General features: G+C 37.7%; 1 protein-coding gene across 2 annotated transcripts in view; it reads right to left on the bottom strand.

The window, feature by feature from the left end:
* The window catches only part of Usp25 (ubiquitin specific peptidase 25), a 106,906-nt gene that overhangs the window by 27,196 nt on the left and 51,879 nt on the right, over nucleotides 1-27,831 (bottom strand). For both annotated transcript variants that reach the window (XM_034515113.2, XM_034515112.2), the window contains exons 7-17: nucleotides 27,159-27,296; nucleotides 24,365-24,441; nucleotides 18,061-18,134; nucleotides 15,355-15,503; nucleotides 11,997-12,124; nucleotides 11,595-11,690; nucleotides 10,401-10,562; nucleotides 9,618-9,844; nucleotides 6,406-6,476; nucleotides 4,688-4,916; nucleotides 2,421-2,621 (exon numbers count right to left, since the gene is read on the bottom strand). In XM_034515113.2, coding sequence (XP_034371004.1) covers nucleotides 2,421-2,621; nucleotides 4,688-4,916; nucleotides 6,406-6,476; nucleotides 9,618-9,844; nucleotides 10,401-10,562; nucleotides 11,595-11,690; nucleotides 11,997-12,124; nucleotides 15,355-15,503; nucleotides 18,061-18,134; nucleotides 24,365-24,441; nucleotides 27,159-27,296 — 1,552 coding nt within the window. The remainder of the gene's footprint in view (nucleotides 1-2,420; nucleotides 2,622-4,687; nucleotides 4,917-6,405; nucleotides 6,477-9,617; nucleotides 9,845-10,400; nucleotides 10,563-11,594; nucleotides 11,691-11,996; nucleotides 12,125-15,354; nucleotides 15,504-18,060; nucleotides 18,135-24,364; nucleotides 24,442-27,158; nucleotides 27,297-27,831) is intronic.

Below are 27,831 nucleotides of genomic sequence, written 5' to 3'. Positions count from 1 at the left end.
AAAGAAAAGAAAAGAAAAGAAGAAATAGCAACGCGCACGTGTGTGTGTGTGTGTGTATGTGTGTGTGTGCATGTGTGTAAAAGCTTCTCAATTTTGTTCTTCATGTTTGTAAATGCAGCACATTCTGCTTCTACTTAGACAAAATGCACACTTCCTAAAGAGAACACAAAGCTTGTTATTACAGTATAGCTGCTCTTAAACCTTAGCACAATCATGTAAAGAGAAGATATATGTGATCTATAGATTTATATTCCTTATATATTTGTAATTTGGCTCCCCACAAAAATATCTATCTCTATTATTGTCAAGTTTATTTTACACATTAAAAAAAACATGAAAATATGTATTCAAGAATTCACACTGAATTTTTAAAATTTCAAAACACACAAAAGTTCTTGGTAGGAAAGAAAGATCACAAAGACAGGGCATGGGTCACGGAGACATGACCTTTGTCATGGAGGAAAATAAGATGACAATGTACAAGGTAACATGGGCTGGAAGATTAACAGAGAATGTGTATTAGCTTGACATAGAAATAAAATGCTAGCCTTAAATTTAAGAGTCTTATTTTAAAAAGACAAGATACAGAGGCAAACAATGTCGGAAATTTTATGTTTGGTATCACAAAATGTAGGTTAATCAAGAATATCATTGATGTAGGTTCAAGAATGATGTCTTGAAGGTCAATAAATGGAGAATCACTTTGCCGGCACACTTAGATTCTATCACTTGGGTCAATTATGCAGCCCTTGCCTCCTACCAGTAAGAAAAAAAATCCACATGTGAATGGAGTGTGCAAATATCACCTTGGCCAAGTTCTAGGAAGTGATCAGAATGATTTATACAAAAGACCAAGGAAAAAATTTTAAAAATAGACAGGAAGAAAAAGAACTAATTGGAGCCAAGAAAGCCCCTGACAGCTTCTGAAGCTCTAATGTTGTGAATCTACAGTGCTCTCGTGCTCTCCACGGAAGCCATGATGGACTGTCCTGCACCAAGGGGAAAGTTCACTTGCCACTAACGGCACTATGTGGTCAGACAGAGCTTACGATACTTACACACCAAAACGCTGGACTTTTTGTTAGTATAACATTTTATCTTGGTCTTTTAGAGCCTCTAGATCACATGCTTCTTCAGTATGAACACATTAACTGTTCAATGTATTTCAAATGAAGTTACAAATCTGTACAGACCTGTGCATGCCTGCATTGGTCACAATGCTGGGTAGTACATATTCTGAATATTAAACAGAAAAGTAATTCTGTTTAATATTCTGAATTAGAAAGCTAAAGCCCACACAGGTAATGCTACATTGAAATATCTCTGTAAAGATGAAATGAAGCAAGCCACCCCTTCCCGATGATTCCTTGAAAACTAAGAAGAGAACACACAGACCCTGGGAAAGGGGCATGAGTTAGGGATAAAGGTGCAGTTGGAGTGGAGACAGACAGACAGACAGACATGAGGAGCCCTCTTTTTCCCCCTGATTTGCAGGATTTATCTGGGTATACTTTTTATTTTCTCATTTCCCTACCCAGTTCGGAAGAAATAGAACTTTCAAAGCAATGATTAAATGATCCTAAGATAAATCTGTAATTAATTTTTAGAAAAATAGTTAAAAGACATTTTACCTTCAATTTTCCTAAAATCTCACTGTGTTGAATTTATTATTTATAGTGAATATTTTAATGGTTTTATCAGGTGATACTTAAGAATTACAGTTTCTAGTATTTATACTTTTCATACATTTGCCACTTTTATTGGTCTATATACAATTTTTAGCTTGGAAGATAGTTTTAAATGTTTATTTTTGACTAAAATTATTCTATCATTTTAAAAACTGGGTATTGGTCACATGGACCTAACTACTGAGCTATATTCCCAACCCTGTTTTGTAATCTCAGTTTTTTAAAAAACCTAACTGAATTGCTATTCCAGTATTACACAATAACTATGAGTATATTAGTAATGTCTGTTGAATCATTTCCTAATAGCCTTAGAAAGCCCCATTTGTGTCTTTCCTAATCACAGTTATTACTGCTTCTAGCAAAAAGGAGACTGGATGACTCAAAGCAGAGAGAGGAATCTTAGCTATCTACAGTGAACAAGAAAGCTGTGGCCTGTGGTCATCATGATAGTTAGACATCTGCTAACTTCTACTGCTTCTACATACGTGACTGTAGCTAAACCTCATGCTTTAAATTCTTATGTGTGCCAGCGTTCATGGCCTATACACCATTTTTAGCTTGGAAGAGTTTTAGATGTTTACTTTGACTAACATCATTCTGCTTTTTTAAAAAATTGGATGTAGAACAAAGGTCCTACCACTGTACATAAGAGTGATTAAATTTTATAATAAGACACAATAAAAATAAATGCAATTACTAGATAATAAAACATAACTTAATAAATGGACAAACCTGTGGCCGCAGAGTTCTCCGCTTCCCTCAGTTTCTGAGCAGCTAGGAGCTTTTCTTGAAGCGCCCGCTGAGCGAGCTGTGTGTCCCAGTCTGCCAGCTCCTTCTCGAAGCGCTGGTTGTCCTCCTCAACAAAATCTCTCAAGTCTGGAGGCAATGTTTCCATTCCAACGAGGGCCTGTCCAGTCTCTTTATTAAACTCCTCTGAAATTCACATTTCAAAAATAGTATAAAATTAAGAATTACAGGAAAAATGCAAACTTCAAAAAGGAATTCATTTCAAGTGGAATATAAAATATACACTATTAGTTATTATATACAGTTATCATATCAAACAGTATTACCTACATTCTCTTAAAAAGTCATAAGGTGCTCAGACAAACAAAGTCATAATTACTTGAAAATGACTCTAAGGTTTCTGAAAAGTTCCTAGAGTCTCAAGAATAGCAAGGAGATACAATATGAAATTAATTAAAGTATCTTGTGATTCTCAAATGGACATCACCTCACTTTTGCTATTGTAAGACAACATCCAACCTCTGAATACGCACGAAGCAACCTTTTCACCAAAGTAAGAAGTAACCCCTAACTTTGTTAAGCTCAAAATAGAACTAAAACTGTTTTTCATGTTAAGGGGTGAAAAACAACATAAAATCACATAAACTGTAGAGCTTATAGTTCTAGGGCAATATGTAACTAGTACTTAATGAGTCAGCTTACACTGTGGTGGTCTGGTCCTTTTGCTATGCTACATTCTGTATGCAAAGGTCTAGGCCTATGAGTGATTTCTCACACTTACCAGCTTTTGTTATGCAAACCTTGCTCCTTAATTTAAAACCACTGGTTAAATAAAAATGGTTACAGCCAATTACCTGAGGGATTAGAGGTAGGCAGGGATTTTCAGTTACATGGTTGAGCATGGGAAAGGGGGCAGAATGAGGGGGAGAGAGGAGAAAACTCCATGACACAACTGAGTCATGAACAAGGCCATGAGAGCTACCCATGTGGAACGTGGCAAGTTATAACTCGAGGTTACTGATGGAGAGGCAGATTTTAATAGATTAGAAGTAGGTATTTGCTAAGCTGTAGTGCATCTGCTTATTGCAAATGTAAGTGTTGTGCCTTGTATCTGGGAACTGAATGATCGAAGGCAGGGGTAGAAACCTCCAACTGAGATTAAATATTTATTGTAACATTACACTTCAGTTATAAATGGACAGCCTAATCAGGCTTGTTGTATAGCTACATACAGAAGGAATGTACTAGGTGTTTTCTTTACGCAAAGTCCTCATTGGAACAACATGAACAAAAGAACTACAGTATATTGTCACAAGGATTTTGGCACTGAGGCAGAGATTAGTGTTCAAGCCTAACCAAACACACAATTGTCTGATGGAAGAAATAGGTTTATTTTTATAAAAAGATTTATTTTATGTATATGAGTACACAGTAGCTGTCTTCACACACACCTGAAGAGGGCATCAGGTCCCATTACAGATGGTTGTCAGTCACCATGTAGTTGCTGGGAATTGAATTCAGGACCTCTGGAAGAGCAGTCAGTGCTCTTAACCACTGAGCCATCTCTCCTGCCCCAAAATATGCTTTGAGAACACCTGAACTGATGTTTGGAATGTATACAAAAAAAAAAAAAATGTGCAAGAGGAGATGGCATGAAGCTCAAATGTTAGTAATGTATACAAAGTTCAAAATAGACAAAGGTCATGAGACTGAAGCAAATGTTAGAGGCCAGAAAACCAATTCCCTCTGTGCTAGGCTCAGGTGTCAAAAGTCAGGCAATGCTGTAGCTGAAGTAACTAAGGAGCTCTAAGTATGAAGCAACACATTCAGATTTCTGTTTGTTATTAACTGTGAGTACTTATAATGTTATTGCCCCATGCAGGTCCCATTACTGGAGTCTAGCTTAGGTTGCATTACCTCATCCTTCCAGTTTCTCATGAGTAATTCTTAATGGAATTCTCCACCCTCCATGAATTCATCACACAGCCAAATCATCACAGAATAGTCCTTACTCAAAAATGCCACACTGTGGGGCTGGACAGAGCTCAGTAATTAGACCATTTGCTGCTCTTGAATACCCATATGGTGACTCACAACAACCATCTCTGACTCTGGATCCACTCCTATCTTCTGGGGGCCAGGCACCAGGCTCTTGCACAGTGCATTTGCATAGATTCAGGAAAAATACTCTTACAAGCAAAACAAAAAGTAATCTCTAAATACCAAGAATGACTGACGGGGCATCTTCTTACCTTGTATTAAGAATTGTGCTTTATCATTTATGTACATTAAGCAGTATGCACTGGCATTTCTATAACCACCAAAAGAGTCTCTCACTAGTTCTTCCCATGATGACTTGGTCACAGCAATATCATTGTACTTCATCCACCGGCTCTCATGATGGTCAAAGATATATGCCCAGTAGTGGCCAGCATTAGCCTGGCCTTCATGAACTAAGACAGCATGGAGGCGGTAAGGGACCTGTTGTGGAAAGAAAAACAATGTTGAATTGAATTATACATTCTAGTAAACCATTTCCCAAGGACACCTGAAAGCTACCTATATGAGGAAAGCTGGGACACATTTCTTAAATAAGATAAAAGTCGCCGGGATTAAAGTTTTTGAGGATGACCAAAATATCTGAGCCAACTTCCCTGTCCTAGCCCAAAGTCATTTTCATGTCTGAAGCCTACTTCCGTGTTCTAGCCTAAGATTTAGATTCCTGCCTGAAATTACTTCTTTGCTCTAGCCTAATGTCAGCTTCCTGCCTTAAGCCCACTTCCTTGTCCTTGGCCAATGTCTTGCTTGTTCCTTGACTATTTGCATCTATTGTGTTGCTGGTTCCTCAACCTAGAACTGACCTTAATACTTGCATGTAATTAAAATGGTATAAAGCAAAAAAGAGGAGGGGGGATTGGATGGGGGCTTGATAGCATCTGAAATGTAAATAAATAAAATATCCAATTAAAAAATACAATTTAAAAAAGTTTTTGAGGAAAACAACAGAACAAACAAACAAAACATGCAAAAAATTATTCAGGGAGAAAAATCTATGGAATTCAAATAAACTAAAATATTTACAAAACATGTAAGAAAAAGTAGTTTTCAAACCTGAAAATAAATTATGCATGTTGGTGGCTAGCCCACTACTGCTTTCCACTGAACAAAGGAGTTACAGTGAACATTTATTCAGTTTCTCTGTCTTCACAGTTCTGGTAGCTAAAAACCAGTCTACATAATCAAGGTATATCCAAAGTAAGCTTCATGTTTGTTGCTCTCTGGACACAGTTTGTTACTACGCAACCCTCCTTGGCCTGCCTCCCACATGTATCTACCTGCCTCAACATCCAGAGTGCTGGGTTTAAAGGCTACTACACCCAGAAAGAAGGTAAAAGTTTAACTGGGCTTCAGAGTTTCTCCCCAAATTATTTACCTTTAAATGGTCATATATTTTTCCCCATGGACGTATTTTTTTCTTAATTAATATGTTTGGAAAATTGCTTGTAAATTTTATTGTAGATTTTTTTAAAAAATCTAACCTAGTAACCTAGGAACATCATGAAGGAAATCTATTATAAAATTTCATCAGAAATTTTTTTCTCATTAGTTTATACTGTGATACCAAGAATATTGTTTGTTATAATAAAATGTATCCAAGATATATAACAAAACATGTGCCAAGAATTAGTGTGAGATAAATAGGATGAAGGTGAGGATGGGAGGATAACCCAACAGTCAAGAGCACTTGCTGCTCTTGCAGAGGGCTGGAATTTGTTCACAGCAGACATGTCCAGTGGTCCACAACTGCCTGTAACTCTGGCTCTACAGTCATCCTACACCTTTGGCCTCCCAGGGCACCAACACACACACAAACATACACAGAATTAAAAATAATCCTTACAAATAGTGCACAGGTGAACTGGAGTGTGGCAACAGTGTGACAAGGGTCGGCAGCTCAGCTTTCACTTACTTGGATCATGGATTTGTCAGAGTACATAAGTTCAATTGTTCGATGGATTCTGGATATGCTTTCCTGCAGATCTACGGATATAAGATGGCACTTAATGGATGATAAGGTCACCTGGATTTCTACTGAGACTAATAAGAGAGGGACCAAGGGTGGTTTTTTTTTTTTTTTTTTTTTTAGTTTTTTTTTTTTTTTTTTTTTTTTTTTTTTTAAATATAATCACAGAAGCGAGGAAGAAAAGTTTTCTTTAAGGTGCTATTATTGTAGTCTGTGTGAAATGAGATGTTGCTCAGAACAAAGAAAGTTAAAAATATAAGAAAATGAAACAACTCAGCTAGAAAATATGCAGAGCCAAGAAAATCAAACTGCATTAAAGTTTCTACAGAAAGGTTTCAAGGAACGTTAACGCTTAACACCCTGTACATGTAGAGAGTGTAGTAGAGAATTTATAGAAAAAAATTGACTCTGTGTGTGTGTGTGTGTGTGTGTGTGTGTGTGTGTGTGTGTGTATCTGTGACTAGAACACTAAAATAGGCAAGGGAAATAGAATAGACTATGGATCTTCTATTTCCCGTATTTCTACTTATAGTAGAAAAGAATTCTCTAAAAGTCTTCAAAGACTGGGAGTTCTCAGCTATATTAGTTCATAACTTTTAAATCTGAATAATGATATCAATACATTAAAATATCATAGAATCATAACATACTGCTAATCAGTTGAAGAGAGTCAGGAAGAAGCCAGAAGAGGTGACTATAAAAAGTAACTTCAAACTCTGGGCAGACCTATTTTAGGCTGATAGAAAATTAAGAAACTACAAAGGATAAATGTAAGAGCTACAAACATCTAAAACTTTAATTAACATCATAAAGACAAAACAAGGTGCTACAGGGATGGGTTAGTAGTTAAGAACACTGGTTGCTCTTTCAGAGGACCTGGGTTCAATTCCCAGCATCCACATGGTGGCTCCCTAAATGTAATCTTGGGGAAGGGTCTGATGCCCACTTCTGGCCTCCATAGGCACTGCACACAATGATGTACCAACATACATGGAAGCAAATCACCCACACAGAAAATTAAAAATTTAAAAAAAAAATAACAAAAGTAAATAAAATCCATCATAAAGGCCAAATGACAAACTAGAGAAGTAATGTTTATAGCATGCACTTTAGGCAAAAAGACTAATGTGTAACTGAGCACGTTTTCTTTTAAGAAATAAAAATTAGAAAATTTGCTTACTATAAAAAATTGGCTAATGACCTGCTTTACAAGTTGCTATAGGGAATGAGCAATATATATTTGGTTTTGGTACATATTAAACTATCCAAAAATGTTTACAAAAGAGGAAAACAAGATAAATAAGACATTTAAAACTACAATCAATGTACTCATAATGAAGGAAAATCAAGACCCTGAAGTGTCATCTATTGCTTACCCGACTACTCCAGAGGAAGTAAAACACACTCAGCGTTTAGGAGTGTCCTGAGAGTATTCTCTCTCGCACAAAACTATTTTAAAACATTCAAAATTGTAAAACCTATATACTTTAGCTGAGAAATGTTACTCTTATTCAAGAATATTATATACATATATGTATATATGTATATATGTATATATGTATATATGTAATATATATACACATATATGTAATAGGCCAACACATTAATATTAAATTTGTTATTCCTGCATTGGAATACTACACAATAGTGTAAAAAAATCAATGCCAGTATGTATCAATGCTAGTGTGTTGTATGGATAAGAATTAAACACAGAAAACAAGGATCCTAAGTAAGTCATTCCTGCTCCACAGTACGATATGCACAGAATCTTAAGACATGAATGTTCCTCAGGTTCCTCCATCACAAATGACTGATAGAGGCCTCATCATGCTCCCTTCCTCTTCCAGGTAAGGACCCACAAGTTTGTCTGTTTGAAAGTACATTTTATTTAGTTATTCATGCTATGGTGAATTAAGTAACCAAGAGGAACTTGATTCCTCTCCCATGCCTCTGGTCATTAACCTCCATGTGTCTGTTTTCTTTTAATATTATTTCAAACATTTTCATTTGTTTTCTCCCTTTGTGCAGTACCTGACTGTTAAAAGGTTATCAGCGCCTACCCTTCTGAATATAAAATTATGAATACAGTCTGCCATGTCCAGAAGGGAATTATTCAACACTCAACACAGCAGTCAATAAACTATTATTAATTATTACATAATTAAACTATGTTTAATTAATGCAAGCCAGTTTTAATACTAAAAGTTATTTTATATATGCACAATATTAAAACAAACTCTCCAGTTACTAAGGCTAACAATGCAAGCATTTACTCTATCGAACCGGACTGGTCTTTATTCATACTTATCCATAAAGAGTCATTTTGGCTATCTTTAAGACAGCTAGTGCTGTTGAATGAAACTTCATGCTTTCAATATAAGGTTACAATTTTTATATTCCTGGTAGCTGAAGGTTTGAGTTAGTAAGGTGTATTTTGACACGTAAAAAGAACTATAATATAATCAACCATGAAGTATTTTTTTTAACAGTTAACAAAATGAATTCAAATCTTTAAAGAAAGAATGGCAGCTTAGCAATACGTGTGTTCATCCATCTACACTCCTATACACCAAATCCTTATTTTGCTGTGTACTTCCTGAAAATCTTATATATACTGGTATTGGGTCCATGGATCGTATCTGTAAATCTCTTAGACCAGATTAAATAATGAGGTTGGAGACGGGGCTCGGCAGCTCTAGCATGATTAAACCTCTAGGTACAAAAACGATAAATAAATAAAAAATGACTTTTAAATGGTTATACCTAAAGGAAAACAGTTCCCCCTCTTCATTATTCAAGCATCAGATGGAGTTCAGAACTGATAAGTACAAATTCTGAGGCTCCATGACATTTCCCCAATGGAGTAGCTGTGAATACCAGTTTGATATAAATTTAGAACACTAAACTGGCAAATCAGACCATCTGTTACATCATTAATCAGCTAAGTAATCTGGGGAAACCCTTTTGGTCCCTGTGAATCTGACATTAACAGCAAAAAAAAATATAGAGAGTCAGATCAATGTCTCTTACATAAAATCTTTTCAGAAAAAAAAATAAAAAAATAAACAAGTGTTTAAAATGAAATCCGAGTGATTTTTTTCCTATTAGTATACAACATCATCTGAAGCGACAGCAGCCACGCTCTGCGAGCTTCTTACCTCGTGTGTCATTTTCTATTTCCGTCCTCCAGCGATGTAAACAGCTCTCCAGCACAGACAGTTCTTCCTCTGTGATGTGCCTCGGTGCTGGATGCATGGGCAAGTCTGGAGGTATCCGAGACTGAGTGAAGGGTTTGTGGATCACTGACCTCAAGGACAGGGCAGCACCTGATGCAGGTGATGAGCTGGGCAGGTCTGAAGCGGGGGCTCCCTGCGGTTCTGTTGTGCTGTGGTTTCAAAGCATATGCTGCTGGTTAAACTTCCAAACTGAAGCCAAATATACAGACAGCATCCAAGTCCCTCATAATTTCAAGAGGAAATGATTTTAAGAAATACATTAACTGATCAAATATCCTGATGAGACATTTAGTACAGGAAGAATAAAATCTTATGAGGATCAAATTGTGGCTTAAAAGTAAGAATGCCTTCTTATTTTTAAGTGGAAAATCTAATGCATATCCTAACTAAACACCTGTCCCTAATACCAACTTGCGTTACCAGAAACAAATTCTACTCTAAAAGCATTATTGACATATTTTAAGACATTCCAAAACTACAAACCAAAACATTGCAAAGCATAATTCTGACCAGAAAAAATATATAAAGACTCCAACAGATAAACACAGAACTACTGAAATGATAAGGAATAAGTTGGTAAGTTGACACACTGTTTAAAGGAGTTTCTTCAAGTTAATCACAACAGCATATAACTTTATAAAACCAAGTTTGAATGCATTAGAGGATACAGGCAACAGAGCAGTCTGCTGTGTGGGGAATCGTTACCTTGGTAATGACTGTGAGGGTATGGAGCCACTCGTTGAGGAACTAGCATCAATATCATCAACAGGAGAGGTGCAAACAGGTTTACTGGAGGCAAACTCCAATGCATACTGTAGAACATCTACCAATGGGAATCTCTTGGGACCGGAACCATAGCTTAAATATCTATTAAAAGAAAATACACAAATGTTTTACCTATATTGTCAGTATAATTTGTGGCTTTAAGTCTTATAAAATAAGACCACATCAATAAATAAGACAGCAATGAAACTCGCTTGTTTTTCTCATAAAGAAGGTGAAACTAAAATATACATTCAAGAAATGGACTAAATATTCTCAGAAGGACGACAGGAAAGCTGGTCAAACTCGCACGACATATGTGTGGCCGCACCTAAAATGCAGTTCTAAACTGTGCCCCAGTGGGAAAACAAAGTCAAGACCACCTGCAGACATCCTCATCTCTGAGCCCTGCACTAGCCTCAGGGTCAAGGCAGTCCCGGTTACCATCTTTTACCCTGTGAACACTCTCTGCACACGTACTGTACTTACTAAGACTAAAACCCACTGGAAATATACGTTCACATTCTACATGTCATTAATGGGCAAGTTAAATGTAACTTAGAAAGTTGTAGGTCACCAACTGGGGTTAGGCACACTGCATTTCAGCCTGTAGCCTTGCCTGCCTGCACGGCACCCACATTCCACATGGGATGGAGCTGTGACTTGGAAGAACATATGCACACACAGCCCCTCCTGTAGGGTAAGTGACACCACCCACTCACTCTGAGGACACTTCTATGAGCTGCACACCCTCCCTTCGCTGCCCAGCTTCTTCCTGAATGATATACTGTGTGAAGCTTGGGAGGCTAGGGCGGGAAGAGTTCGAATCCCATCACTCAGCTGCCACTCCTGTCAATCCAGGTAACCCCGGGCTCTGCACTAACTTCCTTACTTCCTCTTACAGCAGCTGGGGAAAAAGCTGGTGATAATCACATCTTTAATTTCAATTTTTAAAATAATCATCTACAGCCTGCTAAGGATGCCATCTAATTTCTAAAATAATTCATCAAAATTCAATCCATAATGATTTTATACATCATATACATTCTAAGTTACTCAAAGCATGTTGAAAATTAGTAATCTAGGTAGTCACCAAGTACATGCTTTCTTGCCATAATGTCATGAAGGTTGAAATACCTCTCTAATCTTTGTTGTAACACTGTGAGGTAATCTTTAAGTCTCTTGATCTCTTCACGTTTAATTCTTGTTATTTCTCTGTTTCTGTGCATATACCTATGGAGGAAAAGAATTATCCATCATTAGTGTTTCCAATAGCTTGGAAACCAGTGTGATGTTAAATCAATTATCACTACAAATTTTATAAGATATCAGATATAAAACACAAAAATATTTGAACAATTTATATATTTACATTTAAAGCCATGTATTTATAAGAAAAAATAAACATATTCCCTTAACAAATAATAAGACACATATCAGTAAACCTTAGCTTGAAGAAAATAACAATTTTATTATACAGTTACCCTTCCCTCGCTCGCTGAACAGTTGCAAACCTACCACATGTTGTACAAACCGTACCTGTCCAGATATAAAACTTGGGGAAATTCTAGTTTATTGTGAATTTTTTCTGGTCTTCCCAATGCCTGATTAAATTCAAATCTTGAGAGTTCAAATGTTAATACAGGTGGCAATTCAGTGAACCAATGCTGAAAGAAAATGACAACAGACACTTGGTCAGCCTCGGTCAGGTGACTCCATCACAGTTTTAAGGTCGGGGTATGATCCTGGAGCTGACAGAACACAGATGGACTATGTCGGCTTCCGTACGGCTGAATTTCTATCTGAGGTGCCCATAGCCTTTGTCCACAACAGAGGACAGAGGGAAACCTTATCTACACTCTGCTCTTCTTCCACAGTTGTAACATTTCAAATTCTAACTCGGAGGAAAATGCTCTAGACACTAGTCTTCTGTGGCATGCTGAATGACATTTACCGGAACCAAAAAGATTGTCAAGTCCATGACTTGACTGAAAGGGAAAACATACTTGTCTGGAACAAATGCTCACTGTTCTCATCCTAAAATTGGAAAAAAAAAACCATTATCTTCCTATATTCTCTCTTTTTTCTTCCTATTTTTACCTTGAATCTTACAACTACACATTATACTAATTTATGATAAAGATTTCTCATAAGCAAACAAAGTTTTATACTTGTAAAAAACTTTCAAATACAAACTAGTGATTAATGAGTTAAATTTCTTATTGCTCTAAGTGTATCCTACCCATTCACCCCTTAACACAAAAAAAAATGGCAGCTGTTTAGTGAGCCATGAAATTTAACATTTTCAAAAAGCTTGTTTTCATGTAACAATTTTAAGTTTTACAAAAGGATACTATTTGTTTTGAGATGAATATTTACATTTGCAAACTAACGAATACAGAGTAGTAAAATAATAAATATTTTTAAGTATTTATATTTATAAGCTGTGCAACAAGAGACTATTAAAGGTACTGGCACCCACATTACAGGTATAATAGCTTCCAGTGACAAAAAATGGTACCACACATTCCTCAGTGAGTGCATAGCAACTTAATCTGAACCAAATGCAGGAATAAACATGGTAGGCTGAGGAAACTGGATGGACTAGAATCTTGATGGTGACACTTGTCTCCAAATAAAGCTACTAAAAGTAAATACTTATGTGTGGCTCTTTCTTCCTCTCCAAACACTAATCATCACCAGCTAAACAGAGGTTGAACTGAAGATGAGTAAGGTTTTCCAAGTTAAAATAGTAAAAAACATGATTTATAAGAGTCAACAAAACCTAACATAATAAGCATTGAAAGATGTAAGAGAAAAGTCACATGATAGCATGTGGTGTAATTCTTTTGTTGTTGTTTTGTTATGTTTTTGTTTTTGTTTTTTGAGACAGGGTTTCTCTGTATAGCCCTGGCTGTCCTAGAACTCACTCTGTAGACCAGGCTGGCCTCAAACTCAGAAATCTGCCTGCCTCTGCCTCCCAAGTGCTGGAATTAAAGGTATGCACCACCACTGCCCGGCTGGTATAGTTCTTTTTTAAGATTTATGTTCATTTTTATTTATGTGCATGTGTCTGAGTCTTTGACCCTGTCCATGTCTTTGCTCATGTCTGTGTCTGACATGGGGCCTATAGTCCATCAGAAAACACTGGTTTGATTTTTTGAGACAGAGTTACAAATGTGGGCAAGTCTCCTGACATGGGAGCTTGGAACTGAACTCAGAACTGGAAGAGCATCGCATGCTCCTAACTTTTAAGACATCTCTCCAGCCTTTACCCTTTACTTCTTTACCATATCTAAAGTTAGATAAAAATTAAAACATTGTCTCTGATATTTCATAAACAAACTTCTGATTGATTCCTTAGGATAATCTTCCACACACCATTTTGTGACACTCAAACAGGCAAGTATAGTTTTAGAAGCGTTACTTCCTTATTTTAGCTCAATGTTTTAAATATCATCTTTACAACTAACTTGAGACACCTTTTAACTGATGAGAACCTTCAGTGGCTGAAAAAAATAAGGTGACCCAAACTGTGATAGTCTTCTGCACAGCTTCTGTAAGTCACGAAAAGACACTCACAGAACATTAGGTAGCATGCCTGTACTGGGAACACATTTTCTGCATCAGCAACAGCCACTTCTATTCTATTATAAGGTGAAAAGATTGCATTATCTCGGTCTACAGCTCATGAGGACAGGATAAAAAAAAGTTTCTTACGTTCACTTTAAGAAATCATTAGTTGTGTGCCTAGCCCTGAACTACTAGTGTTTTAAGTATAGTAGCATATAAATAAAATTTTATACAGCACAATATATTAATTTATTCCCCAAAAAACCAAGTACCCATTTCTTATTAACTATAAATTAACATTATGATGTAATGCTTCTTTTGTGTTGGGTATGGGAAGGAAAAGTGGTCAAAGGGTCTCAAAGGTCAGGCTGTCTTGAATCCTATATGGACCTCAGGCTAGCCTTGAACTAGTGATTCTTCCTGCAATTGCCTTTGCAATACTGGGACTAAAAGCATGCACCAATAGCTCAGCATTGCTCTGTACGTCTGAAGCAGGTGCTCAGTAACTATAAAATTTTATATAAATTATGTTATTTAATTTGCAATTGTCACTGTCTTTTCCACTGAAAATGTAACAGGAAATAATCTATATATCCTCTTACATGGAGCATATGTCCAGAAATCAATCAGCAATCACTTCACAGTGGCTGATTTGTAAGACCATGATTTGTGCAGGTCTCTACAGTAGTGTGCACCTTCTCCAACAGGTGCAGCAGGTGAATACAAGTGATGAATACATCGATGGTACCAAAGAGAGAAAAAAACAGTTGACTTTGGAAATTAAATCAGCAATGGAGATAAGCACGTTTGGGGCATATTAAAGTCAGTTCTTTCACAAATATGTAGCATCTTCCATTTTACCTTATGCAATCAAATAGCAATGTTATAAGAACAGACATGTCTGCTTTGTAGGAACGGTGGCTGCTATACAGAACCAGACCAATCCCAGGAACACGTGTTTATGAGTGAACATTAGCTTAGGTAAAAACGGACACGAGTTTTTTTATTTTTAAGTTGACTACCATGCTGCTGATGACCACTACCTTAAGGAGAAATCATAAAACATGAAACAATGTCATCCTCAAGACAAGAAGGCAAAAAGTAAAGAGAGATAAAACTTATGAGATTAGACTCTGACATAAATGACATATCGGATATTCTGGACAAGTTTCACAAATATGTCTTAGGTTACCATAATTAAATGCAAATATATTTTTGAGTGCTTTGTCCATCATTCCCAGCTGTGTGATCAGAACCTTAACCATGCATTAGGCCATTTAAAAGAGAACAGGAAGGAAGAGGATAATAGACATGGCGGACTCACCTCCTGGCCTGATTTTCCTGAATTGTCTGAGTGTAAGGATTCGATCTCCCCTTCAATCATTGCAGCCTCCAGACACTCATGCAGGTCTTTGAACCCATTGACTTGAAGTGGATACTGACCAAACATTTCAGTGTTTTCAAATTTTTTTCCTATAGGATGGTTGGAGAAGGTAATTAATATTCTTCAATTTGGCTTTTCAGCTATAAAAAGATAATATATATGGTATGTATGGATTCTTTCCCAAACCTGAAAGGGTACCAGTGACTGTGCTCCAGAGAAAAATGGGTGAATAGAACTTTCACACACACACACACACACACACACACACACACACACGCGTGATAATTGATTAGGAGAGCTTTCCATTGACATATACATAATATGCATGTGCATACATTCACACGTAGCCAGAATAATTATAACTAATATGTATATGAGCTCTAAAGTTAAGACATTGTGCTAACACTGAATGTGTGTACATATGCACACAAACGTGTGTGTGTGTGTGTGTGTGTGTGTATGTGTGTGTAAATGTAACTCAGCTACATTGGAAGACATCACAGACACCCATTTGTCATAAGCCAACTAATGATTGAGTAGGACAGTTAGAGAGAAAGGAGTAGAACAGAGCTCACCTAGTGTTAGGAATGGACAAGGAGGACAGTGAAGGCAGGAAACTGACATTTCACCTGAGATTTGAACTTGAAGAGTGAGGAGAAGGTAACTAGGCCAGATTGTTGGACTGAAGAGTATCCTTGGCTAAGGAAGAGTGAAGTCATAATCTTAAGGCTCCAAAGCTCGGCATGTTTAAGGAACCAAAGAAAGATAAGAACATCTTGCGGATGTAATATACTTAGGTGGGGGTTAAGATTTATAACACATTCCAGTCCTGCTTATAATTTTCTAGAACTGTATTCAGTAAAATAAAAACACAGAACAGTCATATCCATGAAGGTATAGAATCAGAAGCCCTGGGGCTTGCTTTGGTGGAAACACACACACACACACACACACACACACACGCTTAATATATGAAATGGAGCATGAACAGAGCTAAGTGGTGGGTTGTAGACAGGATACAGACAGTACAACAGGAAATGGAGGATTAGAGAGTCCCGTGTTCCTCCCATGGACAATATATGTTTCCAGGGACTAAATGCAGAAGTCTAGGACTCTTTCCCTCTCTGTTCTGCAGCAGTAAAAGTCACTGATACAGATTTACCAGGAGACTTTTCCTTCAAAAGTTAGGTATTATGATCTCCTAACTCCTTGCTTTCTAATAGTGCAATATCATGGGGGTGAATATGACTGCCTAGGGAACTGGAAGAAAAGGAAGAGAGATTATACCAAGCCCTGCAGAACCTACCTTCACATACAACAAAAAACATGCACAGCCACACACACACACACACAGAGAGAGAGAGAGAGAGAGAGAGAGAGAGAGAGAGAGAGAGAGTGAGAGACCTTCTAAAGTGAATGTAGTACCCCAAAGGCCAGAAAAATGTTTCTAAGGAAAAAAAAGGTAAATAAAAGGAAAAGTCAATCCTTAAACTGGATTTTGTGGATTTGCTCATAGGTAGAAAATCAACAATTTCTTAAGGTCTACCTTTTTCAGAATTGTGGAGCTAGCAACTAAAGCAAGGTGTTAAAAAAACAAACAAACAAAAAAATGGAGTAATCAGGTGAAACTGCTTCCTCACTACAGGGGCAAACTTTTGAGTAGGAATTAGTGTATATCTTTTTAATTTCTGTGATATGAAGTAGCAGAACCCATAGAAATATGTGAACTACAAGGGAGAAGAAGAAGTTAAGGATTCTGAAAGGGGAGTGGATGAAATAAAGCTACCTAAGAGCATGAGACCCAGATGCTAAGAGAAGGGAAGCTGCAGCCATATTCTTAGTTTCTAAAGAGAAAGATGGAAAAGATGTGGTGAAGATGTGAATAGGTAGAGCTAATGAAATCTGAATCTCTCATACAGAGAGAATGAATTTCTTCTAAAAAGAAATTAGGGTGTTGGAGTTAAATTCAGAGTGTTGGGTAGACGTTGCAGGCTTCAAAATAAATGAAAATTGGAAAGATATTTCTCCGAGAATGAGAAGAATGAGAAGACAAAGAAATAAAGAAAAAGATGGAAGGAAGGAAGGAAGGAAGGAAGGAAGGAAGGAAGGAAGGAAGGAAGGAAGGGAGGAAGAAAAAGGGAGGGAGGAAGGAAGAGGGAGGGAGGGAGGAAGGAAGGAAGGAAGGAGAAAGAGAGGAAGGGAGGGAGAGAGGGACAGACAGAGGGAGGAAGGGAAAGAGGGAGGGAGGAAGGGAGGGAGAGAGAAAGAGGGAGGAAGGAAGGAAGAAAGGAAGGAAGGAAGGAAGGAAGGAAGGAAGGAAGGAAGGAAGGAAGGAAGGATCCTGATGGGCACCAGGAGGTAAGGGGAGTGCGAACAGAAAAGGCCTGGGAGGAGCATAAATTAGGTCACTGGGATGGATGTTCTCCCAATGCTGAGGATGCTTTGCAGGGACATTAATCAAACAGCAGCTACTAGAAGAGTAGACCCAGTTATAAAGAGCATCAGCAAACACAGTCAGAGAAAAGTGCCAATAGAAAACATCCTGACTAAAAAAAAAACAAAACAAAACAAAAAACGAAAAAAAAAAAGAAAGAAAGAAAGAAAGAAAACATCCTGACTTATAATAAAAGCAAACATGTGACTTACCTTCAAGCACTCCCATGGCTAGGAATCTTCCGTAGAACAACTCTACCATAGGGTTCTTTGGCTTCTCTTCATCCCTAAAGCGTGTTTAAAAGATATAAATATGCTTATAACTTTCAGGTCTCTAGACAATTGAGAAAACATAAAAGTAACCATTCCGTGGACGAATATGCGGCGAGTTGATACCATGTGCATGGCTATCACCCACACAGCTCTGTTATTTATTGTCACCCTGGGCACAGCACTTAAATTGATTCTTCAATTTCTTCACCTGTCAGCTAAGGATAATTACGGTGATTGAGCTCGCAGGAGCTGTATGAGGGCTGAATGAGTTAGGGATGCCACAGAAGAGAAGCCAGCCCCGCTCACAAGGTCACTGATCTCCCTGTTATTGCTGTCCATTTCCATCTCAGACGCTCAGGCCTCTATTACACTGGCCTTATTGGGAAGAGAAGAGTGGGTTGAATCCAAATAGGTTTCTGAAAATGAAGCTAAATGTCTCCCACATTTACATAGAAAAGTCATAGAAACTACAGCAGCAACTGTCACCAGTGAGGCACCTAATGCCCTGGCCCTGAAGCAGAGGCCCACGGTGTGGGTGTCCTTTCCTACAGTCAAACAGCTGCCCCAAGCTTCTCAGCAAAATAGTTCCATTTTCGTTTGAAAGAGACAAGGAAGACCAGAGTCTTTACATTATCTTTTTAGGACTTATATTAAGCACTTTTAAAAGACTATTTCCTGGTCTACACAAAATGTTGCTGTATTCACAACTATATGAATTTTTTTCATTTTGTGTGTAAATTAAAACTGGCTTGTGAAGTTTTATTTTCAATGAGAGAAACAAACATCAGGTTCTTGCTCAATGTGTGACATGGGTCATCACAAGATCCTTAGACGTATGTAAGGCTCCCTCAGGCCTTACCCCAAACCAAGCCTTTATGTGCTTCTGTGTCTGAGTGTGACAATTTGATACCTGTAAATGACCTAGTATTTGTCTGTTCTATGATTAATTTAACTTCACTTAACGTGACTTCAAGGTTCATCTGTGAAGCACCGGGATCCCCGTTTACTGGAAGCTAGATATTACACCTCGTTGTTCACTCTTTATCAGTGGAGATCTGGCCACTGGGTTTACAACTTTTGTAGCATGGGTTCATAAATACTTCTTCACAATGTTTTCCACTCACTAGTACACATGCCCACATGCTAAGATGCAGATGTAAAGACTGTACGTTTAATCTTTCAGAAAACTACTACAGGATGGTTTTTGCCTGCTATGTGATTTCTTCTATCAACCTTGCACAGAGGCCCTGACTTCACATTGCTTGGTATCATTTATTTCAGCCACTGTAAGGGTGAGACGTGGTCCGACTCACTCTACAACAAGGCATGTTATATAACGTGCTTTCACCAGTACAGTGAAACCAACAGTGGGATGGGACTTGGCTGGGCAGAAATCTCAAGAGTTAGTGTTCATTTTCACTGCCAGATTATCACCTGTGTGCTGAGTGTGAGTTTATGTCTAGCAGAAGTGTTTCTTGCTCTGCAGCCCTGAGTAAGTAGAGAGTATGGACTTTTACTTACACACTGGGGGCATGAAAGGAAATAGTAGAAGTTATTAGTTTGGGGGTTGTCAACCACACAATAATATAGCCCCAGTAGCTCTCATCTCTGACTATAAACTCAAGGTGTTTACTCACCACAACTTAATCCCTAGACATCTTTATAATATTTTTTTAAACACTGGCAATCAAAGTTTAAAAGTTTCTGGAGATTGATTTGATATAGAGGAAAACATCCAAAAATTGAAAGCTCTGATTCTTTGGATATAATTACTAATATGAATCGACACTTCTGTGTAGAAAATCAACAATCTAGGCCACTCTCTAATCACATGAATTAACTCTTAGAAAGAGTAATGACCTTCGACTTCACAACTTTGCAAAAGCAACTAGAGGTGAATGGCTATAGTGATTCTGAGTGCTTATTACTTCTAAACCCTGTGTGTGAATTCTGCCATGCTCTGCACTGAAAGATACCATGGCTTTCCCTGGTATGGGATTTCAGCAACTGTCTACCATGGTCTTCTTTGAATCCTCCCAGATGCTCTTTTCTCTAAGTCTCAGATAATGGACCTCAGAAATACATTGTGCTTACATCAGTAGAAACAGGAGAAACAACTGAAAAGAAATCAAGAAGAAATAAAAGTTGGAAGGTATAGGAAATAAAGTTTACTACCAAAGTCAAAGGCAAAAGAAACTTTACTGAAGAAAACTTGAAGAATAACTTTGGGGGCTCAAGGGATAGCGCAGTGGTTAAGAACACGAACTGCTTTTCTAGAGGTCCTGAGTTCAATTCCCAGCCACCACATTGTGGCTCACAACCATGTGTAATAGGATCTGATGCCCTCTTCCGGTGTGTCTGAAGACACTACAGTGTACTCATATAAATGAAATAAATAAATCTTTTTCAAAAAAAGAAAGAAAGAAAGAAAGAAAGAAAGAAAGAAAGAAAGAAAGAAAGAAAGAAAGAAAGAAGAAGAAGAAGAAAAATGTTGGGAGTATGAATGAGGTTATAACAGTCAACTTATAACAGAAGAACACCATGGTCTATAGCAGGTGAATCAATCATTGAGAAAGTGTTGGTGAGTGTTTCCTTAGGTGTTTAGGGCCTCTGCCTCAAAGATGTAGAACTTTGGGGAAATAGGCTGGTTTCTCATCAAAGGAGAAACAGAATCACTCCCTTTATATACTTGTACTCTGGCTTTACTGGCAAAACAGAGAGTGTCCCTCAGGATGGGCACAGCAAGGTGTCTCAAATCAGTGTAACAGCACAACCAGAAAGAATTTAAAACTACTCAAAAGTAAATGAGGATATATTTCCATAAAACTTAAGATGTAAACCAGAAACCTGGAAAGGAAAAAACTTTTATGAACATTTTAGAAAAAAGACAAACGTAGGCACTAGTTTAGAAACAACTTTAGTGATGTAAGGGAAAAGTCAGTAGGCAAAAGAATGGTTAAACAAACTGGAGAGTAGAAGATGGAAGGGTGTAATAGATGAAAGGCGATTGAGCAGTGTGCTTTCAGACACACTCTACAATGGTTACCTAAGAGGAAAAACGAGAAATTTCAGGGTAAGCATCACAGTACAGAGAGCCTCCAAGAGCAATGGTTAACAATAAGATGAAATGACAGCTCAACTCCATTCATTTTATATTCAAATACTTGGGGGCATTGGAAGGCTAGCTTATACAGGGCAAGAAACATGGGCTTTCCTAAGAAAGAAACAAACTCAGACTGATCTCACACTTAAGATGCTATGGTCTGATGGACCAGTCCACCAAGATGTGAGTGGACAGGAAACGAAACAAGAGTGAGGAACAATGTGGAGACCCCAACTCAGCTTAAACTAATCTTCACTGAGAGGAAACAATCAAGGTATCACCAGAGAGAAGACACTCGAAAGCAGCAAATATAAAAGGCAAAAGAGTACAAAGACAATATCAAAACACTACAATTTAACTCAAGCCTTCTGTTCTAATTTCATCATTTCTGTTGCTGCAATAAAATACCTAGACCAAAAAGTAGCTCATGGAGAGAAAAGGTTTATTTGGCTTATAATCCAGAGTAACAGCCCATCATTCCTGGGCAGTGACCAAGGCAAGAGCCTCAGATAACTGCTCCTATAGTATCTACAGTCAGACCCTATCACTCCTATGTGCCTGTTTACATTTGGCCCACACAGGCATCAGGCCCTTACATGGTACACATACATTCAGTTAAAACATTCATATACATAACAAGTCACTTAGAAGAAAAAGATACAGCATCAAGAAATATATTCAAGACTTGTGGCACTCCAAAGTAAGTCCAGAATTTTACTGCAAAGGCATTATCTTCACTGGATGCTGGGTCTTAGGTCTCAGAAACATCAAAAGCAGATTTAGTGCTGAACTTTCATTGGAAGTTTTGAGTACGTAGCTAAGATGAAGCTAAAACAGAAACCAGGCTTGGGAACAGGGTTCACAGGCCTTAGCAGTTACATAGCAAAACACATTCCTTGAGACATTCTCAGTCAGAAAGGGGCTGTTATAATCTGTTCATCTGCATGCTTATGACCTCAGCATCAAAGGATCTCAGAAGAAAACTGCACACTAAGAGTTTGGATGGACAGAAAGGCACCTGATGACAGGGTAGCCAATGTCTTAAACTTCTATGCAAATCAAAAAAAAAAAAAAAGCAGCTTTCAAATGCCTATGACTGAAACAGTTTGCAAAATGTTTAATTTTTTTTCTGTCAATACTACAGAATTAAATTAAATTCTAAATTATTTTTACTTTTTTGTTTTAATCGGTTGTATGTTTTTATTAGGGACACAAATATTGATTTTTTTTAAATTTCAAATTTTTATAATTTTATGTACTTATATAACAAATTTTACTTTTTCACTTCTCACTCACTGAAGTGCTTTTTCCTAAGAAGTCACTTCCTACGTTCAAGGCATCTTTCTGTGTGTGACCCCTGAGGATAACTACAGTTTCCTGCCAGAGCATGACTAAGAGGTTATTTATTGAAGAAAGAGCAAATTATCAGATGCTACAGTGAGAAAATGATGCCCTGTTCCTAACAACTGTTAAGTGCCCAAAGTCCCTCAATTCCCACATCAAATCCGCAATGAAATGTTGATGGGCCCATCCTTGTGCAGATAAGCAGCTACATTGAGTTCTTGCATGCAGAGGCTCTGCAGTGTAAAAAAGTGCCTTTTGGGCTGCGTATCTCTCACTCTCTGGATCTTTCACTCTGTGATCCCCTTCTTCTGTTCTGTGAACCGATCCTTTGAAGAGTGGTATGGCTCTCCCGCTTAGTGATGAGCACTCCGTTATCTTTAAGTCTTAACACACTGTCCAGTTAATCACAACCTACTGCAGAAGAAGCTTCTCTGATTAAACTTGGGCACGTACTATAACTAAACTCTGAGTGAGTTTCTCTGAGCTTGCTCTCAGTTCACAGACAGTGGTCTACAAGCAGTTCACTATTACTTGCTGGCACTCTTCAGAACTAAAACCATTAGAATTTTTTTCAGCTTATGCTTCACCCCAAAGTTCTGCCATTATTCTGAAAACAATTTAAGTCAGAATTGCATCAAATTGTGCGATTGACAGTGAGGGGTCAAATGTTGAAGGTTCTGTGCTGGTGCTCACTGTGGATGTGTCCTAACAAACTTCTGAAATCTAAAACAAAGCATCCTCGGGTCAGCATCAGCACCGCTAGAGAACTATAGGTATTTAAGTGACAGTGCACACACACACAGGTGGGGTGAAGTTACTGTGGAACCCATAGACACTGAAGGGCTGGAATCTTGTTTTTATTATTATTAATTGATTTGTACACCCAAGGCAAAATAATCTAAATGAGTTATTTAAATTGTTTAAAGCATGCTGCAGATTTCATGAGAGTCTTTTAGTAGCAGTCTGAATTGTTGTCTCAAGAAAATACATAAAGACAGCACTGAAGAGATGGCATAGCAGTTAGCAGTGCTTGCTGCTCTTACAGAGAACCTGGATTTAGTTCCTAGAATGCATGTGGTTACTAAAAAAGACCTCGGACTCTAATTCCAGGGAATCTGATACCTTCTACAGGCAATGCACACATATGTGGTCCACATACACACATGCAGGCAAAGAACTCATCAAACAAGCATAATAATAAATCTTAAAAATTAAAAAAAACACAGAAAAAAACCCATAAAGGATCAAATAGTCAGGAGTGTGGTCTCAGGAGGCTCAGCAAACTCCATGTCAATGAGAAATGCTCCTTTTAGAAAGTAAGGGGACGGCACCTGACAACCAACACCACAGGTTGACTGTCCCAGTCCCCCCCCCCCACCACAAACACACACACAAAACAGTCAAGGCTTTGTGGTTAGACAGAGAATGAGCAACAGGAATCTGGAGGTGGAATCGTACACCCTACCATTAGGTTCTCAGAGGAAGACTTAATATGAAGGAAAGTATTTTTAAATTTATTGCCAACTAACCCCTTCTTCCTCAAGAAAAAGTGAACACAGGAAAAACACGTAGCTGCAAGATTAATACTTTTCAGGAATTGAGTTTTAGATCCTCTATCAAATCTGACAGTAGAAACTTACAGCTACCTGACACTTGTGACTGCAGCATCTATTTTAATAATAGAGATAAGACTAGGACTCCCAACAGTCTCTCTTAGATGCATGTTTGTACTGCACCCGAGAACAAAATGACTGTCACTCACTGACTTCCCTGTCATTACACATCATAGTGACTTACGTTTCCTCTTCAGCTTTCATTTGGAAGGCATCTTCCAACCAATCCAATAACTTGTGTGTAAACTCACTCACATCTTGCTGTGGAAAAAAAAAAAAAGACTAATTGGTACTTGATCCGACTAGTACAGATACTAGATGCTGCAAGGAAAAACTTGCAGGTAGTCACTACTCAGAAAAGTGTCACGTCTCATAAAATGCAATGCACTTTCATAATTTAACCAGGACATAAAGACTTTTAGAAAAAATATTATAATCACAAGGCTTTGTTTTAGGAAACATAGACACTCAAATGTAACAAATGAGATTAGAAAAAAAAAAAAAGACCAGTGCTTTTTGACAAATATTTCTTTCACTCATACATGCTTTTTAATCCATTCCTACTTTTACCAAGCTATTTAACATTGGCGGCTAGAAAGCCGAATTATTGAATCTACAATTCTTTAAACCTCAAATTCATTCTACATTCAGAAACAAACAAACATCACCTACTACTATCCCTTTACTTGGACACTGATTCCCCTAACCAAAAAAAAAAAAAAAAAGAAAGAAAAAAGAAAATAGAAGTAAGTGGTAGCCCACATAACTATCACAACTTATACAATGTGGCTTGAAATAATGAGTTTAAAAAAAAAAAAAAAAAGAACCCAGTTCATGATATCAAGACTAGATAGAGGAACCCACATAGGTAACTTGGTTTCATTTACCAAAGCAGCCTCAAGAACAGAGTAAATATGTATTTTTCCACCTAGTGCTTAGATCAACTAATTTACCTAAAAAGTGTTTCTGTTAAGGTCTAGGAAAAATATGTAACTCTAGTGTCACATAGTCAAACAGGACTAATATCAGTAGAAAAATCTAGTTGTACCCACTTGGGAAAAATATCAGCAGAAAAAAAAATTGCTCAGCTAGAACCTTAAAAAGTGAGGTTTTTTGACTGATTATGGATCTTTGCAAAAATACCTCATGGTGAATTCAACTTAGATAAAAGTGATCCCTAACCCAAGAATGGCCATCTATGTGGGACATAGAACAGGAAAAACAAGGAAGCCCACGGGAATTCAGGGATCAAAACTCACCTCTTAAAGCCAAGAATACCAGAACATGACAAGAGACAGGGAGGATGCTCCGTCTGTGAGAGAGCATGGCCCTGCCAGCATTTTAATTCCAAATCCTTGGCCTCTGGGTCTACAAATAATTTCCCATTGTTCCCAAGCCACAAAATTTAAATTAATTTGTAAGTGTTCACATTCTTAAACAATTTCAATCTTGAAGATTGTAGCTAAAAATAACCATCACAAGTCTTGCAAGTCATCACAGTCTTGCACCCTTAAGACTGTGTCACAATTACAGACATGCTATATTCTGGAAGAATGTAAAACACAAGTAAAAGATATTTAAAAACTAATCACAATACACTAACTCACTAATGTGTGTGTCAGAAAAATCACACCTGTACCAAAGTAACTGATATGCATCTACTTTTAAAGACCTCTTGGAAAAAAAAAAAAAGCAACAATCATGCAACTATTCTACACACTCAAAGGAAAGACATTCACACTAAAGCGTTCACAAGCACAGAGGTGCAAAGCCCAAGCCATATATATCCATGAGAAATTGCACTCTAAGGGAGAAGCCCCACATCTGCTCCACCTTTAAATGGTAACATGCAAAACAATCAATGGCATTTGTAGAAAGCAGGAAAAAAAGAGAATGTGGCAAGCATACAGAAGAAAACGTGTCAGAGAATGGAAGTAAGCTTGTGCAAAATTAATTTTTACAGAGAGTGGGGCTCTGGAGCCTCACTACCCACAGGCGGGACTCAGGAGCCTCTTCCATGTGTACCTGTGACAGCACTTGAGTGCCGCCTTCTTTTTTTAATATTTTTTTTCTACAGCCATGTGTGCTCCTGCTTGCATTCTTGGTCCCCCTGACTTTTCAATTAGCAATGCTGGTTTACAAACACTGTTTGCTTTTAGAAGAAATCATCTCAAACGTTGTTTATACCAAATGGTATACCAAAAGGGGACTATGATTATACCATTAAAAGCAAGAAAAATAACTAAAACAGTATTTTAAAAAATAATCTTATAGGTATTTAAAGAAAACTACACTCTATCAGCTAAAGCAGTGTCAAGAAAATCACATATATTATATTGGCATTTGGATTATCACAAGTTTGTTTAAATTGTTACTTATGGGGTTAGAGAGATGACTCAGAAGTTAAGCGAACTGACTACTCTTGCAGAGGACCCAGATTCAATTCCCAACATCTACATCATGGCTGTAAAGCATATGTAATGCTCCAGGAGATCCAATGTCTTCCTCTAGTCTCCAGGCACACCAGACACCGAATACATGCAATACAACTTCCCATACACGTAACACTTTAACTAATTTTATATGAATTTTCTTTTTTTTTCTTTTTTCTGAGACAGGGTTTCTCTGTGTAGTCCTGGCTGTCCTGGAACTCCCTTTGTAGACCAGGCTGTCCTCGAACTCAGAAATCCGCCTGCCTCTGCCTCCCAAGTGCTGGGATTAAAGGCGCGTGCCACCACTGCCCGGCTATATGAATATTATTAATTTTGTTGTTTTTACTTACCAGCTTATGCATTTATCTTATTACCTGCAATTTGTTCACTCTTTGCGTAATTTTTTCCCAAATAGTAAAATAATGATTCAATGGCTTCAAGTTAAAGTTTAGTAATGCCATCCTAAATCAACAGACACCCCTGGAAAAAAGGCTGAAGATTTCTAAGGTTAAGTTAAAAACAGAAGGTTAAGAGAAAGAAAGCTACCTGCTGTGAGTCATTTGATTTGAAGGCATCCTTCAGAATCTCAACTGCTCTAGATGGATCAACATATTTCCTCTTGGTACCGACAAGAAGTGCAAACAGATACCTCAATTCCCGCATAAAAGGCAAATTTCGATGTTCCTGCAGAAGGAAGAAAAAAGAAAAAAAAAAAAAGTAACCCAATAAAATCAGCAAACTTCACTGACTAACAGATATTTCAACAGGAGCCAGAAAGCAAGGGGCATCTATTAAAATGAATCTGGCACGCTGCTGCATTAAAACCAGCATCAGAGACCAGACTCAAAGGAGGCAAGAGCTATGACAGAGGACCTCAAGCTAGCCTTACAATTTCTGCATAAACGCCACATATTCATAGCAAATTATGTCACTACTCAGCCAAGAATATCCACCTCATTTAGGTCTGTTCATTATAATCTTCCATTCATCAGGGTGCAGCTGCTACTGACAAGGGCAACAAGAAGGGTCAATGTTCAGTGAGAGCTTAGCACACCAGGCACCATCTGATGCTCTACTCCAGTAATCCCATTTAAACAAAAGGACCCTGCTCATCCAGAGCTCTCCAGACCCCTCCAGGGCAACAGAGCCCCAAACTCCACATCTACTGGAACTAGTGCTTTGAATTAGGACCACCAACTGCCACTTATCATACAGTGGT

The sequence above is a fragment of the Arvicanthis niloticus genome, chromosome 12, assembly GCF_011762505.2.
Source record: "Arvicanthis niloticus isolate mArvNil1 chromosome 12, mArvNil1.pat.X, whole genome shotgun sequence".
NCBI classification, from domain to species: domain Eukaryota; kingdom Metazoa; phylum Chordata; class Mammalia; order Rodentia; family Muridae; genus Arvicanthis; species Arvicanthis niloticus.
Note: the sequence above shows the minus strand (reverse complement) of the source record. Positions and strands in the feature narration are given on the sequence as shown.